Genomic DNA, 14823 nt, shown 5'->3' on the forward strand with positions numbered 1-14823 from the left:
CTATGAACAGTCTCTACAATTTCTAACCTAAATCATGGCTGTGAGGCGGGGTGACAAATAAGTGATCTCCCCATCCCTGTTCTGGTGTGCTCTTCTTTTTATCGAAAGATTAAAGGAAAAATAAAATATTTGAAGTATTTCGGTTACCAAACATGCTGTTCTACTTAAGAGAATAAAATGCCACTAGAAGAGAATATATGTAACTCAGTGTTGTTCTTGGTTCTCCGAGCTTGGTTGTTTCCTTATCTCACTAGGTAACCTCATCAAAGCTAGTAACTGTGGAGTTTGCACCCTGTTTATAAACTGTAACTTGCCCTGCCAATGTTTATGGGAGTGTGGTTTTCTCCTTGGTAATTCTGTGATTAGGATATTGTTTTCTGCTTGTTTGTCTGGTGTCAATCCCTGCTTATCTGGGTATTGTCTACTGGAGGGGATGTGTACTAGTCTTAACAGACTGGGAAACTTTAAGCATCCAAACAAATTCAAATCCCCAAATGCTAGGGAATTCCTGGGAAATTGTCATTCAGCCACCAACACACATATGGAAATAAATCAGTGGTGGGTTCCAGATCCCATTTCAACTGGTGCACATGTGTACTTACTGCCCGCGACGCTCCGTGACACCTCCATGACATTCCAGCTGCTCGCCGGAGCGTCGCATAGGTGGCGTATGCTCCGTGCGCATGCGCGGAAACCCCGAAAACCTCAATTACCCGTAAGGAGCGCGGGCAGGCAGGTGGGCCCTTCAGAGCACCATACCGGAACGGTACCTGGTGCTCCCGGAAGGCACCTGTATGCCCGTACTGGGGCGTACTGGTCGTAACCCACCACTGTTACAAATGGTTCAAAAGAGACAACAAAAAGCTAACAAGGAAACAAAAATGACCAGAACATATCCCTTCCTACAGGCCTGTCACATGCCTTTTTTACCTTCCTTTAGGAATAGTGGTGTAATAAGATGACTTCGGATATTGGATTTAGAGGCCTTGAGCGTAAGGGTGATTTTAGGCAGCTGTCCTCTATTTTAATTCCTTTAACCCTGCCTTTTCTTATTTTGCTGAGGAAGTCCTAAACACTTGTCTCTGAAGTCCTCTTCTAATGACACTCTTTTGTAGAAGGGTGATGGAAATATCTGGCACTAGAAGAGAACCAGTGATGCTGAGATACTCAGACAATATATGAATTTCAAAATAGAATAGAATAACAGAGTTGGAAGGGACCTTGGAGGTCTTCTAGTCCAACCCCCTGCTTAGGCAGGAAACCCTATACCGTTTCAGACAAATGGCTAGCCAACATCTTCTTAAAAATTTCCAGTGTTGGGGCATTCACAACTTCTGGAGGCAAGCTGTTCGATTGATTAATTGTTCTCACTGTCAGGAAATTTCTCCTTAGTTCTAAGTTGATTCCCTCCATGATTAGTTTCCACCCATTGTTTCTTGTCCTACCCGCAGGTGCTTTGGAGAATAGTTTGACTCCCTCTTCTTTGTGGCAACCCCTGAGATATTGGACTACTGCTATCATGTCAACCCTAGTCCTTCTTTTCATTAACCATACCCAGTTCCTGCAACCATTCTTCATATGTTTTAGCCTCCAGTCCCCTAATCATCTTTGTTGCTCTTCTCTGCACTCTTTCTAGAGTCTCAACATCTTCTTTACATCGTGGCAACCAAAACTGAATGCAGTATTCCAAGTGTGGCATTATAAAGTGGTATTAACACTTCATGTGATCTTGATTCTATCCCTCTGTTGATGCAGCCTAGGACTGTGTTGCAGCCCAACTCCAAAACACCTGTTCCAGAGGGGCCACCTTGGCATTGGTTGGGTTGGAAGAAGACTGGGTTAAAAGAGAAAATCATTTAGAGGTGTTGTGGGCAGACTGTAGAATAAAAGCTTGCTTTAGACTCCCAAGTTCTCATCCTTGTTTCATCTCTGTGTTTCTTGGAGCTAGAAGAGCCTTAGAAAAGGATGAAAATTATCCATGGTTAGCTCGAAAGCTCTTTCATTGACAACTTGCAGTTGTGTCCCAAAGCTCTCAGATAACCTCTGCTTTATTTACAGAAAATATGATCTCCAAACGCTTTCTCTCCCGTCAAGCAATTTTTCCAGCCAAAGTGACTGGGATAAGTTTGACCGATGAACTCGAGAAAAACCTGAAGCCCAAACCACCACCTTCTTCAAGGTGAGTTCTTAAATCTGAGAGCATTGCTCAGACTTTTTTCTTTTAAAAAAATATTGCTGGATATCTTATTTTTTCTCATTAAAAGTCAATGTAGCTAGCTCCATCACTTTTCCCATCCATTCTTCTGTTGGAGGATTGATGCATTTTTCCACCTCTGTACATAAATAATTCTTGATGTGAGACGTCTCAAAGTCATTATGTTCTAGCTTATGAAACAACCTTGCACTGTGTGAAGTTCCCAGAAGATGACCTAATTAATTTACGAGCCTTGAGACAAAGTTCAAAATAAATCCATTCATTTATTAGGATCAACATTCTGGCATGTTCTTCTGTGGAGCCGAAACTGATTTCCACTTAATTGCATTTGAGCTTTGCCCCTCTATCTCCTCTCTTCTGTCTGTGTCATAAATCATACCCACCAACTAGGTTGTAGATATATGAGATCCGACTCTGGCCAAAGGTATGCATGGAATCCTCCCTCCAATGCCAACCTGATAATAGTCATGGCAACGCTTTACAAGTTAACACACTGATTCTTTAAGTTAATATAAAGATAAAACCAGAGATGGAAAAAGACTTGGAAATTTTTTTGAATTTTTGATGTTATATGCTGTATTTTTTGGAGTATAAAACACTTCAGACTATAAGACGCACCTACCTTTTGGGGGGAGGAAAACAAGAAAAAAAATCTGCTCTGCCTCCCAGCATCCATCTGGTATTCTCTGGCCTGTTTGCCGTGGCCCGTTTGCCGCCGCGCATTCGCAACTGCTGTGGCCCGTTCGTTGCCAACCATTCGTCACCTATTGCACCTATTTGCCGCCATCGCTGCCCATTCGCCACAACAACACGTTCGGTGTGGCTCATTTTCTGCTGCTGCAGCCCGTTCAGCACAGCCTATTCACTGTGCCGCGGCCCGCTTGCCACAACCCATTCACCTCAGCCTGTTTGCCGCCACCACGGCCTGTTTGCCATCACCCATTCACCACCGCCCATTTGCCGCCGCCGTCACCCTTTCGCCACCATGGCCTATTCTAGAACAGCTGATGGGCACTGCACCAACCCCCTCCCCCCGCCACAACATTTGCTGTATCGAAATTTTCACACATTTTTAGGGGGAGAAATGCGTCTCCGAAAAATACGGTATGTTGATGGCAAGAAGATTACTTTATGCATAAAAATGGAATGACACTTCTAATCCCACAATGTAAGAATGGCTGCAAAAGCTGATGGGAGTTAGCAGAGATTGCCAAATTGATTGCTCTGATTAAAGAAAAGAACATAATTAATTATTTTTTTGTTCTACTTGGAAACCACTTCTGGATTTTGTGCTCGAGGTGGAAAAAAATAAAATTTTGATTTTGGGTTTTGCTGATTAGATAGGTTTGTTATTATAGAAATGGCTAGTTTATATTAGTTTACATTATTATATAAAATTAAAAAGTTGAGGTTTGATGTTATTATCTTATTCTACTGCACCAACCGGAATTGGGAGTCAATGCCTTTTCTTTCTTTTTTCCCTTCACCCTACACATTTCCCTTCCCTTTTATCTCCCCCATTTTCCTAACTTTTTCTTCTGTATTTCGGTATTTTATATTATATTTGGATAAACTAATAAATTTTTTGAATAATAAAAAAAGAAAACAACCATGGACTGAGAGATGCTATTGCTTCTCATCCTTTCGGGCCTGGTGGTCACATTATTTTGATTATTTTGTATTTTATTTAAGATGGCAAACAGACAGGAAGAGAGAGACTTGAAAGTAAGGAAATAGCATCAATGGGTTAAAAATAATTAGCTCTGATTGGTTCAGCCATCCTAGTCAGATCCTGGTTGATCAGGCAGATGAGGCTCGGAGTCACCTATTTCACCTTGCATAATTCATTGTCCTTCATTGCTTTTCAATTCAACTTTGGTAGTGATTAGCATTATTAATGAAGTCCACCTGAACTCTATCCTTCCTCTTCATTGCAAGCAATTATTGAGCCAATGTCTTGTGCACCGCTTGGCTTTTAAATATTTTAGAGGATCGTCTTGAGTAACGGAGCTTGCCAACTGTTGATCTTTTGACTGTTGGAAACTATCTCTAAAAAGCCGACCTGCAGGCCATTCAATACCTAGGGGCACCTTGCTGTTTCATTTGAGGCACACCTTTCTAAAAGGAGGTAAAAGGTAAAGGTTTCTCGGTCAGTCCTTCTCCTGCTCTAGGGCACGTTGCTCTTCTTCATTTCTTGGCCAAGGAAGCCATCATTGTCAGAAGACATTTTCCATGGTCATGTGGACAGCATGGCTGTTGGCCAAAGTTGCACAGAACGCTGTTACCTTCCCGCCAAAGTGGTCCCTATTACAGGTAGTCCTTGACTTACAACTCATGTTCGTTGTAATGTTGAACGCTCACTAAATGCACCATTCATGGTATACTCAAGGTCTGTCTGTAATCTCACATTTGCATCAGGTGAGATTCAGCCAGTTTGGACTGGTTTGGCTGAACCGGGTGTTAATTTTAATCTGGTTTGCCAAACTGGTAGTTACAAGGACCGCTCACCCCACCCCGCCCCTCCCAGGAGTCTCCACGCGGCCTGTTCATTGTGCCAGATAAGTGCAGGGCCTGCGCAGAGGCCCTGGGAGGGCGAAAAATGAGCCTACCAGAAATAGCTGGTTTCTGGCCTTCGGAGCCTGGGGGGAGGCTGTTTTCGCCCTCCCAGAGGCTCGAGGAAAGCATCCGGAGCCTAGCAATGGCAAAAACAACCCCCTGCTATCATGGTGAAGGAAACTGACTAGGCCACACCCCCATGGCCACGCCCACCCAGCAATTGGGCAGAGAACCAGTTGCTAAAATTTTTCAATCCCACTCTTGATTTGCTTGCTTTCAAACTGCAATGTTGGCAGGACCTGGGTAAGTAGTAGGCGCTCACCCCATTGTGCGGGGCTCGGGTTTCAAACCCAAGCTGTCAGCTGCCCAGCTGACAAGCTCAGTGTCTTCACACCAGTGGTGGGTTCCTACCGGTTCGGCGACCCAGGCCTGCCACGCCTCCGAACTGGCTCTCCGGGCGGTGCCATAGGCGGCGCCATTTTGTTTTTTGCTTCTGGACATGCCCCGAACAATTTTTATTGCAGTGTGCATGCACGCGCCAGGCGCCTATGAGCGAAACGGCAGTAGTGCCTGCCGGAACCCACCCCTGCATCACCCCCCCCTTTTAAAAGGAGGAGTGAAGTGGAAATAGACCAAATCCACTTCCATTCTTTGTACGTGGGAACAGTTCTCACTTCCTTTGGAGCCATCTTTTTTTTTTCCAAACGAATAATTTTGGGTCCCCATATTTACAGGCCTCTGGAATCTCCCAAGGCTGGGCTGCTAAATTGGTATGGTGAAGGGCCAAAGAACACCAGTTGGGTTTGCCAAGGATTAAGCCACATTTTGGGGACGATAGTTAATATAAAAGGTGTGCATTAAAAATATGATCTCTGGATCAGAATTGCTTGCCTTCTGAGACTTGCACCATGGGAGTAAACAATCCTTGAGTGTCTGAAAAGTTATCGGGGTGGCATGGCAGGAAATATAGATAGTCCTCAGTTTATGACTGTAATAGAGCCCGGCAACTAGGGTCTTGTCATGACAATCTTTGGGACCTCCCCTGAATAGACCCAAATATACCTTTTTGTGATAGGCATTAAACGAATGCTGTGGTCATTCAGCAAATACATTGTTTGCTGTTGGTGACGTAGAAAAGCAGACGCAGACAGGTTGTGCTGGGAAGGCCACCCAATGGAAGTCACCCCGAAGAGCACCCACCCAGAACATTGTTCGGGGCTTCCTTTTATTGTCAAAATTATCAGAATAGCAAAAACTCATTGGACAGAAAATCTACTTGGCAACTATTGATTGGTTTACAGATGAATGCTTTCCTCATGGACACCTTATGGACACTTCATGATATAGATACGTGACCCATATGTTTATGTTAATTTCTTACTGCTTGCAACGTGCAAATTCCATCGTCTCTTGTAAGCAAAGGATTAAGAGTAAGGAATGTGGACTTTGACTTATTTAATCAGTGTAGTTTGCCAACTACTGATTAACCAATTAACCCCACATACCGGTTCACCAGAATCTGTCAGAACCTGCTGGATTTCACTCCTGGGTGGGGTCCAAAGACTTGAAAAGTCGCTGGTAGGCAGATGCTCCCAGCGCTGACTTTACAAGGGACATATTTCCTACTCGTCATGTTCTGAGGCTCCGGCCTGTTTGTGGGGTTTAAAGCTGAGTTTTGCCGTGTTTGAGTGTGCATCATGGCTCTGTTTGTTCCTACCAGGTCCAGCCTAGACTTTCTCAGAGTAGTATTAACCCTTTACAGTTTCCATCTTACTGTTTCTTAGCTCTTTGGATCATGTCTGCAGCTCTCCTCTGATCCATGATCACTTCATGATATAGATACGTGACTCTCTACTAGTTAATATTTTGCTGCATGGAATGTGACGTCTACGTGTACAATCCATTGTGCCTTTCTTGTAAGCAAAAGAGATTAAGAGCCAAAGGATTAAGAGAGGATGGAATGTGGACTTTGACTGATTTAATCAATGTGGTTTGCCAACTACTGATTAATCAATTAACCCTACATTTGCCATGGGCATTTTTTTTTCAAAAACAGGAAGTGAAAGCCAGCTTCTGGAACAAATGGTGTCAATTGAGGTCATGTGACAGTGGGTAACTGCAACACCTGTCAATGTGGGCCAGTTGCTGAGCACTAAAAAATATGACCACGTGACTTTGGGTGGTGGGTAGACAACTTCAGGACCAGGTGGTAAATACCTTTTGGCAGATTCATCATTATGTTGAATGGTCACTAAAAGACCAGTCATAAATCAAGGACTATCTATAGTGTCCTGTAGTGTGAAGGAGTTGTAGAAGAGGATGCAGAAGTGGAAGGAAGTGTGAAATGCATCATCAGTTTAGAGTCCTTGCGTTGCCACAAGAGACCCAAATCCAGCTCCGTTGACTCTTACCCAGCACTGATTTAATGCCGATCATCAGTTGACTAGATTGATGGCAGGTGCAAAGAATCAGGATCATATGTTAAGTTCAAGCACAAAGGATTTATTATTTCAGCCTATATGCAAGAATCTGGTCAAACTAACAGTCTCTCGTGGTGTTGGGTCTCTTTTGGCAAGACTCCAAGCCAAGAACACATATAACTCCACCTTCCGGCTCTGCCTGCTCTTCTCCGACATCAACAGTGGAAAACTTTAAACTCTGTGCTCTTTGTTGCACACTCATACCCTGTCACTGCGTTAAATTGTTTGCTAGCCTGAACTGAATAGCCAAACTGAAACTAAATAATTACTGATGAATTACTGCGCAGGTCATAAGGTCTTATCAGCAATGATGTACTGCGCCTGCTCTTCACACATTCCAGAGACTTCTCTTCCCTTTTGATCTTTGTCCGTCTGCCAGGAAACTGGGAGAAAGAATTGCTTCTGCCAAAATGTAACAATTAGATAGATTTGTTTTATTTTCTATTTCTTATTTTTGTATTAAAGCTTGTTTTTCATTAGAATATGTTTTCCGGGATTTTATTTCATTTTTCGCACCTTAAAGATAATGCTGTTTGGAAAAGCCGCGATCTAAGACCTCATCTAGTTCAGGGTGAAATAATCTTCCCCTAACATACCCTGCCTATTGTGTTCTGCAGGCAACCAACACCCATTCCGGATGCCTTGAAGCTAGAACAGGAAGTGAGCCGTATCCAAACTCCTGCCCCCGGATCGCAGACTTCATCCCCAATTTGTGATGAGCATGGTAGGGCAGGACAGGTATCAGATGTAGTACATTTTGTATTTTTAGCTATACAGTAGCTTTGTGCGGTTAGTTATAACAACTCTGGAAATGATGTTTGCTACTAGATAGAACTGGGCAGTTGGTGATCTCTGGGCCATGATTGGCTCTTGGTCCACCATTCCCTACAATTATTAAGCCAATGAAAAACGATTCTGCGCTCCAGCCAATTTTATTTAATCATCATCATCATCATCATCATCATCATCATCATCATCATCATCATCATCATCATCTTTTAACGATCTCATAATCCCTTGTGGGGCGGAGTCTGGGCAACTGAATGCAGCTAGCAGAGTGTTTAATGGCCGGATGCCTGTCCTGTTGCCAATGCGGAGTTTTGTTCAGCAGATATATTCCCAGTGAACCCAGAGAGAAAAATATCTACCTCTACCTAGGATCGAACGCACAGCCTCTTGATTGTGAGGCGAGAGCTCCACCTCTAGGCCACTCCACCACTCAGCCAATTTTATTTAATAGCCTTCCTTTATTAATTTTTGTAAACAAGACGGTGAACATATCTAACAACCTTTCTGTCTCTATTTTCCCTATAATAGCAACGGTGTGAGGTGAGGTGAGCTAAGAGAGAGTGACTGACCCAAAGTCGTATAGCTAGCTTTCATGCCTAAAGTGGGACTAGAACTCACCATCTCCTGGGGATTGGCCCAAAGTCACCCAGCTGGTTTTTATGCCTAAAGTGGGACTAGAACTCACCATCTCCTGGGGATTGGCTCAAAGTCACCCAGCTGGTTTTTATGCCTAAAGTGGGACTAGAACTCACCATCTCCTGGGGATTGGCCCAAAGTCACCCAGCTGGTTTTTATGCCTAAAGTGGGACTAGAACTCACCATCTCCTGGGGATTGGCCCAAAGTCACCCAGCTGGTTTTTATGCCTAAAGTGGGACTAGAACTCACCATCTCCTGGGGATTGGCCCAAAGTCACCCAGCTGGTTTTTATGCTTAAAGTGGGACTAGAACTCACCATCTCCTGGGGATTGGCTCAAAGTCACCCAGCTGGTTTTTATGCCTAAAGTGGGACTAGAACTCACCATCTCCTGGGGATTGGCTCAAAGTCACCCAGCTGGTTTTTATGCCTAAAGTGGGACTAGAACTCACCATCTCCTGGGGATTGGCCCAAAGTCACCCAGCTGGTTTTTATGCCTAAAGTGGGACTAGAACTCACCATCTCCTGGGGATTGGCCCAAAGTCACCCAGCTGGTTTTTATGCCTAAAGTGGGACTAGAACTCACCATCTCCTGGGGATTGGCTCAAAGTCACCCAGCTGGTTTTTATGCCTAAAGTGGGACTAGAACTCACCATCTCCTGGGGATTGGCTCAAAGTCACCCAGCTGGTTTTTATGCCTAAAGTGGGACTAGAACTCACCATCTCCTGGGGATTGGCTCAAAGTCACCCAGCTGGTTTTTATGCCTAAAGTGGGACTAGAACTCACCATCTCCTGGGGATTGGCCCAAAGTCACCCAGCTGGTTTTTATGCCTAAAGTGGGACTAGAACTCACCATCTCCTGGGGATTGGCCCAAAGTCACCCAGCTGGTTTTTATGCCTAAAGTGGGACTAAAACTCACCATCTCCTGGGGATTGGCCCAAAGTCACCCAGCTGGTTTTTATGCCTAAAGTGGGACTAGAACTCACCATCTCCTGGGGATTGGCTCAAAGTCACCCAGCCAGCTTTCATGCCTAAAGTGGGACTAAAACTCACCATCTCCTGGGGATTGGCTCAAAGTCACCCAGCCAGCTTTCATGCCTAAAGTGGGACTAGAACTCACCATCTCCTGCCCGAAAGTCACCCAGCTAACTTTCATGGCTAAGGTGGGACTACAACTCACAGTCACCAGTTTGTTTGAGCTGAAGCCCAGCTTATCTAATTATTGTCTGGGTACTGGCTCTTTCTCCTGTCTTTCAAGGCCATTCCCTCTACAGGTAGCCTGTTCCGACTAATCATTCCTTCCTTTCAGCATGCAATCAGATGCAAGTAAAAACAAAACAAAATATTCTCAGTTGCATTCAGAGCAGGGGTGTCAAATTGGCGGCCCATGGGCTGGATGCTTTGCGCGCAGGCCATGCCCAGCCCAGCTCCGCGATGGGGAAAACATCACGAAAATTCACGTGACGGCATTGTGACGCCACGAGTTTGACGCCCTTGATCTCGAGGATTTTGCTCGATTGATTAGATTTTGTTACAAATTTGTGAAACAAGAGGTTTGCCCTCTGCTGTAGAATTAGAATAGCAGCAGTTGGGTATAGAGGTTATTAAATCCTTTGCCTTGTGTGCCTCCAGGAGATGTGCTATCTATGCATGCAGCGTGCTCAGAGGAATATTCCTGTCTACTTGGGTGAGGAAAAAAGAAGGAAGGAAAAAATAGAAGACTGCATCCTGGCCCAGTATCAAGCCATAAAAGATCACGAAGCCCTTCAGAAGGAACTGGTATTAGGATTGGAAACATTTTTATTTTTCCTTTCTTTCTAGAAAAGCAGGACTTTTGGAATGCTCATTTTATTCATGACAAATTCACATCAGTGGTAGGTTCCTAATGGTTCGGACCAGTTGATCGAACCAATAGCAACTTGGCAGCGTGGGTCGCTGGAACCGACAGCGACCCAGGCCTGCCACGCTCCCGAATGGGTTGTCCTGTGGCGCCGTAGGCACCGCTATCTCGTTTTTGGCTTCTGCGCATGCTTCAATGGGATAAACCAGACTCACTTCACAACAGTGTTACTAACTTTGCAATTGCAATGAAGCACTTAACAACTTGGCAGGAAGGTTTGCAAAATGTGGCAAAACTCACTTAACAAATGTCTCACCACCACAATTGAGCCCAAGATTTTTTTTTTGCCAATTTTTAAAATGTTTTTTATTCTCTTACATACCATTTTAAGTATACAGTCACATAATTGTTATTCTTCTTTACATTTGTCATTCTTATACATTTGTCATTTCATTTAATAGGTTATAATGTACAGTTTGGGTTGCTTTATTTACCATCCCTTCCTTCTTTTGTAACACCATCTTATTTTCCCTTTCTTTTCTCCCTCCCTCCCTTCTTTACTTTCTTCTTTCCTCCTCTCCTTCCCCTTCCTTCTTCCCTTACCTTTCTCCTACTCCTACTCTTCCCCTTCCTACCCTCTCTCCTTCTCTTTCTCTCCCTTCCATCCTCCTCTCCTTACCTCTTTCTTCTTTCCCCCATCTTCCTTTCATTGTCTCCTCCTCTCTCCCTTTCTTTTTCTATTGTTCAAATCTCAGCTTATGTTTCCTTGGGATGGTATTTCTGCAAACCCAGATATAATTTGGTATCGTTTTTTATTGCCTTGCCTTCGCTAATCTATCCTAACTATTGAGCCCAAAATTTATATTGCTAGGTTGAGGACTACCTGTATAGAAGATGTTTCCAAGAGTGACATGGACCTTTCGCAGAAGATGGGACCACCCATTCTTGATTCTGAATCATGGTTTCTCCAACTTGGTCCAATTCACTTCTACTTTCCCACCCTTTTCCGCTCAAAGGCATGACATTCTTTTCTCCAAACTACAGGCGAAAATGGCAGCATCCCGGGAGCAGAACCAGAAAGTGGCATCTTATAACTTGGGCGTAGCGGAAGCCATGCGAAAGCAGAAGAACGAAAAGCTGGCTGAGCCTTTTGTAAGATCTCCCAACTTTTGCAAAACTATAGCTTGTTCTTTTCTCTGTCTAGGCTTTTAGGGATCTCTTGAACTACGAGTCCCATGATCTCAATTGTATGAGGAACGGTTGAGGGACCTAGGTATGTCTAGCCCCATGATAGTGAACCTATGGCGCATGTGCCAGAGGTGGGCACGTGCACCGTCTTCCAGTTTCTGGTGCAAAAAACAGACTGTTTTTCAGTCTGTTTTCTGGGCTACTTTCTGGGCTGTTTTCAGGCCGTTTTTCGGCTGTTTTGGGGCTCAAAAAAACAACAACCTGAGAAATGGCCTGAAAAACAGCCAAAAAACAGGGCATGCATGAACTGGACAGCTGTTCTGTTTCCAGTACTCTGGCACGTATGAAGACGTGTGTGCCGAAACCCAAAGACAGCTGGCCAGCGTGCGCATGTGCACCGGCCAGCTGGTCTTCAGATTTGCACGCCGTTCTGGTTTGGGCACTCGGTGCCGGAAAGGTTGGCCATCGCTGGTTTAGCTCAGGGGTCAGCAAACTGTGGCTCTGGAGCCACATGTGGTTCTTTCATCCTTCTGCTGCGGCTCCCTGTCACCCGTCGGTGCCACAATTTTGGGAGGAGTTTCCGGTGGGGGCAGGGAAGCACAGTGCGCCAGGAGAAGACTCTCACGTAAGGGGCGGGTTTTCCGGTCAGCTTCAAAACTGATAGGGCTTTTGGTTAGGGAAGGTAGAGGAAAAAGGACGCTGTGCTAGGAGGAGACTCTATGGTGGGGGAACCGGACTTCTGGTCGGCTCCAGAATTGAACGGAGGGCTTCCGGTTGGGACCTTTGTGGCTCTTTGAGTGTTTAAGTTTGCCGACCCCTGGTCTAGCCAATTGAAGAGAAGAACTAGGGATGATATGAGAGCACTCTTCCAGTGCATAAGGGACAGTCAGAGAAAAGAGGAGATTGACTTAGTCTTCAAAGCACCAGAGAAATAATGGGTGGGACCTTGTTAAAGAGAGATCCAAGCAAGAGGTAAGAACAAATTTCCTGACAGTGAGAACAATTGATCGATGGGATTTCTTGCCTCCTAATGTTATGGAGGCTCCATCACTGGATGTTTGCAAGAAGAGACTGGACAGCTATTTGTCCTGAATGGCATAGAATCTCCTATCATGGATAGGGGATTGGATTAGAAGACCTACAAGGTCCCGCCAACGCTATTATTTTATGTTTTACTAGCCGATAACCTGGCATTGCCCCGATATTTATTTATAGGGCGGGGGGGGAAATGTCCAGACTAATGTAATTTCTAATGTTGGATATTCCTCTTTACAGAGGGAGCCCCCTTGTAGAGTACTGTAAAGCCGTTACCATGGCAACTCCACTACGCTGCACAGTAGAAGCCACTTTACGGCGGTACGGTAGAAGCCATTTTAAGGCACAACAGGCTGTATCTTAACAGAACACACACACCGAGGGGTTTTAAGGGTGTCTTAGGGGTGGCATAGTTATCCCCACAATATTTGTTTTCAGAGAGTAAGTCATCTGTGTACACACACACACACACACACACACACACACACACACACACACACACAGTGTAATAGATGATAGATAGATAGATAGATAGATAGATAGATAGATAGATAGATAGATGATAGATAGATGATAGATAGATAGATAGATAGATAGATAGATAGATAGATAGATAGATAGATAGATAGAAGATGAGCATCAGATAATGGCCAGCACAAACTTCCCATCTTGTTAAATACCCTCTGCTCAAGTGTTTCTTTAATTCACACACAGTTTGTGCTTCTTTTCAGAGGTCCTTCATTTTTGAGAAGAGGCCACCCAGTTCTACCCCTCATGAGAAGCAAGAGGAATATGCCCAGCACTTGGACAAACAGCTGGAGAGCAGAAAAGCCAGAGAAGCAAAGCAGAAACAGGAACAAGATTTCATTGACCGCTTGCAGCAAGTTCAACTGGCAGAAGAGTGAGACCTTAGGGAGAAGTTGATCTCCTTCTTCAGTATTTATTGATTCCAGGTTTTAAATGCATTCTCCCCCCCCCCGGCAGCCTGGTGCCTTCTGATGGTCATAATTATGAGTCTGAAATTCCTGCAGAATCCACAGAGCAGTGGTGGGTTCCGGATCCCGTTCCAACCAGTTAGAACGGGATCCGGAACCCACCACTGCTCTGTGGATTCTGCAGGAATTTCAGACTCACATGGACGCGTGTGCATACGTCGTGCCTGCCTGTGAGGCCTACCCAAGCCTCCACGACGCTCCAGCTGCTTGACAGAGCGTCTCGCAGGCGCTGTACGTGCCATGCGCCTGCGTGGAAGTGCCAAAGGCTTAAAGGACCGGTAAGGAGTTCGGGCAGGTGGGTGGGTAAGGAGCACTGTACTGGAACGGTACCTGGTGCTCTGGGCAGGTTCTGGTATGCCCGTACTAGGGCGTACCGCCTGCAACCCACCACTGCCACAGAGTCACCTGGTTGGAAGAGCTGGTGATTCAGATTTTAGATTAGCCCTACTAAAAGACTGGAATATTGGAGATACATTTGGCCACCATTATTCTCAACCAGATAAGAATGACGGGAGTTATAAGCGGACTCATTCAGAGGGATCCAGAGTTTAGGAAGCTTCTTCCTCTCAATTGTTCATGGTTGCTCTTCATGGCTTCTTCCTTACATGGATCCTTATGTTGCTCTTGACTGCAGATTCAAAGTAAGGGCATATGGTGTGGCACCAAAACCTGAGCTATATCATGGAATACACCAGTGGGGGGTTGCTCTTACCATCGCTACTGGTACGCTGATCGTGGTCTGTCCCTGCACGTGCCTGACGTGTGCTGTGCATGCATGTGCAATCCACCGCCCCTGTGACACCCAGCTGCTTGTCGGGGCGCGCTCAGGCTCCCCACGCTGTGCGCTGTGTGCCTTTTGGCATAAATACAGTTATAGTGCGTGAGCGGGCAGATGGGCCAAACAAGCCACCGTACCGGTACTCCAGTGGTGGGTTCCAGATCCTGTTGCAAATAGTACAGTGCAACGGGGCCGGGTATCCACCATATGCACTTGTGCAGCACGCACGCAACGCACTCATGCGTACTTATCGCCTGTGATGCTCCGTGATGCTCCAGCTGCTCAGCGAGCATTGTGCAGGTGCCATACG

General features: G+C 45.2%; 1 protein-coding gene across 1 annotated transcript in view; it reads left to right on the plus strand.

Moving 5' to 3' along the window:
• The window catches only part of CCDC81 (coiled-coil domain containing 81), a 32616-nt gene that overhangs the window by 9305 nt on the left and 8488 nt on the right, over positions 1 to 14823 (plus strand). The window contains exons 7-11 of the mRNA XM_081951607.1: positions 2059 to 2179; positions 7869 to 7989; positions 10310 to 10456; positions 11562 to 11669; positions 13472 to 13641. Coding sequence (XP_081807733.1) covers positions 2059 to 2179; positions 7869 to 7989; positions 10310 to 10456; positions 11562 to 11669; positions 13472 to 13641 — 667 coding nt within the window. The remainder of the gene's footprint in view (positions 1 to 2058; positions 2180 to 7868; positions 7990 to 10309; positions 10457 to 11561; positions 11670 to 13471; positions 13642 to 14823) is intronic.

Source organism: Natrix helvetica (assembly GCF_964273705.1).
Source record: "Natrix helvetica genome assembly, chromosome: 4".
NCBI classification, from domain to species: domain Eukaryota; kingdom Metazoa; phylum Chordata; class Lepidosauria; order Squamata; family Natricidae; genus Natrix; species Natrix helvetica.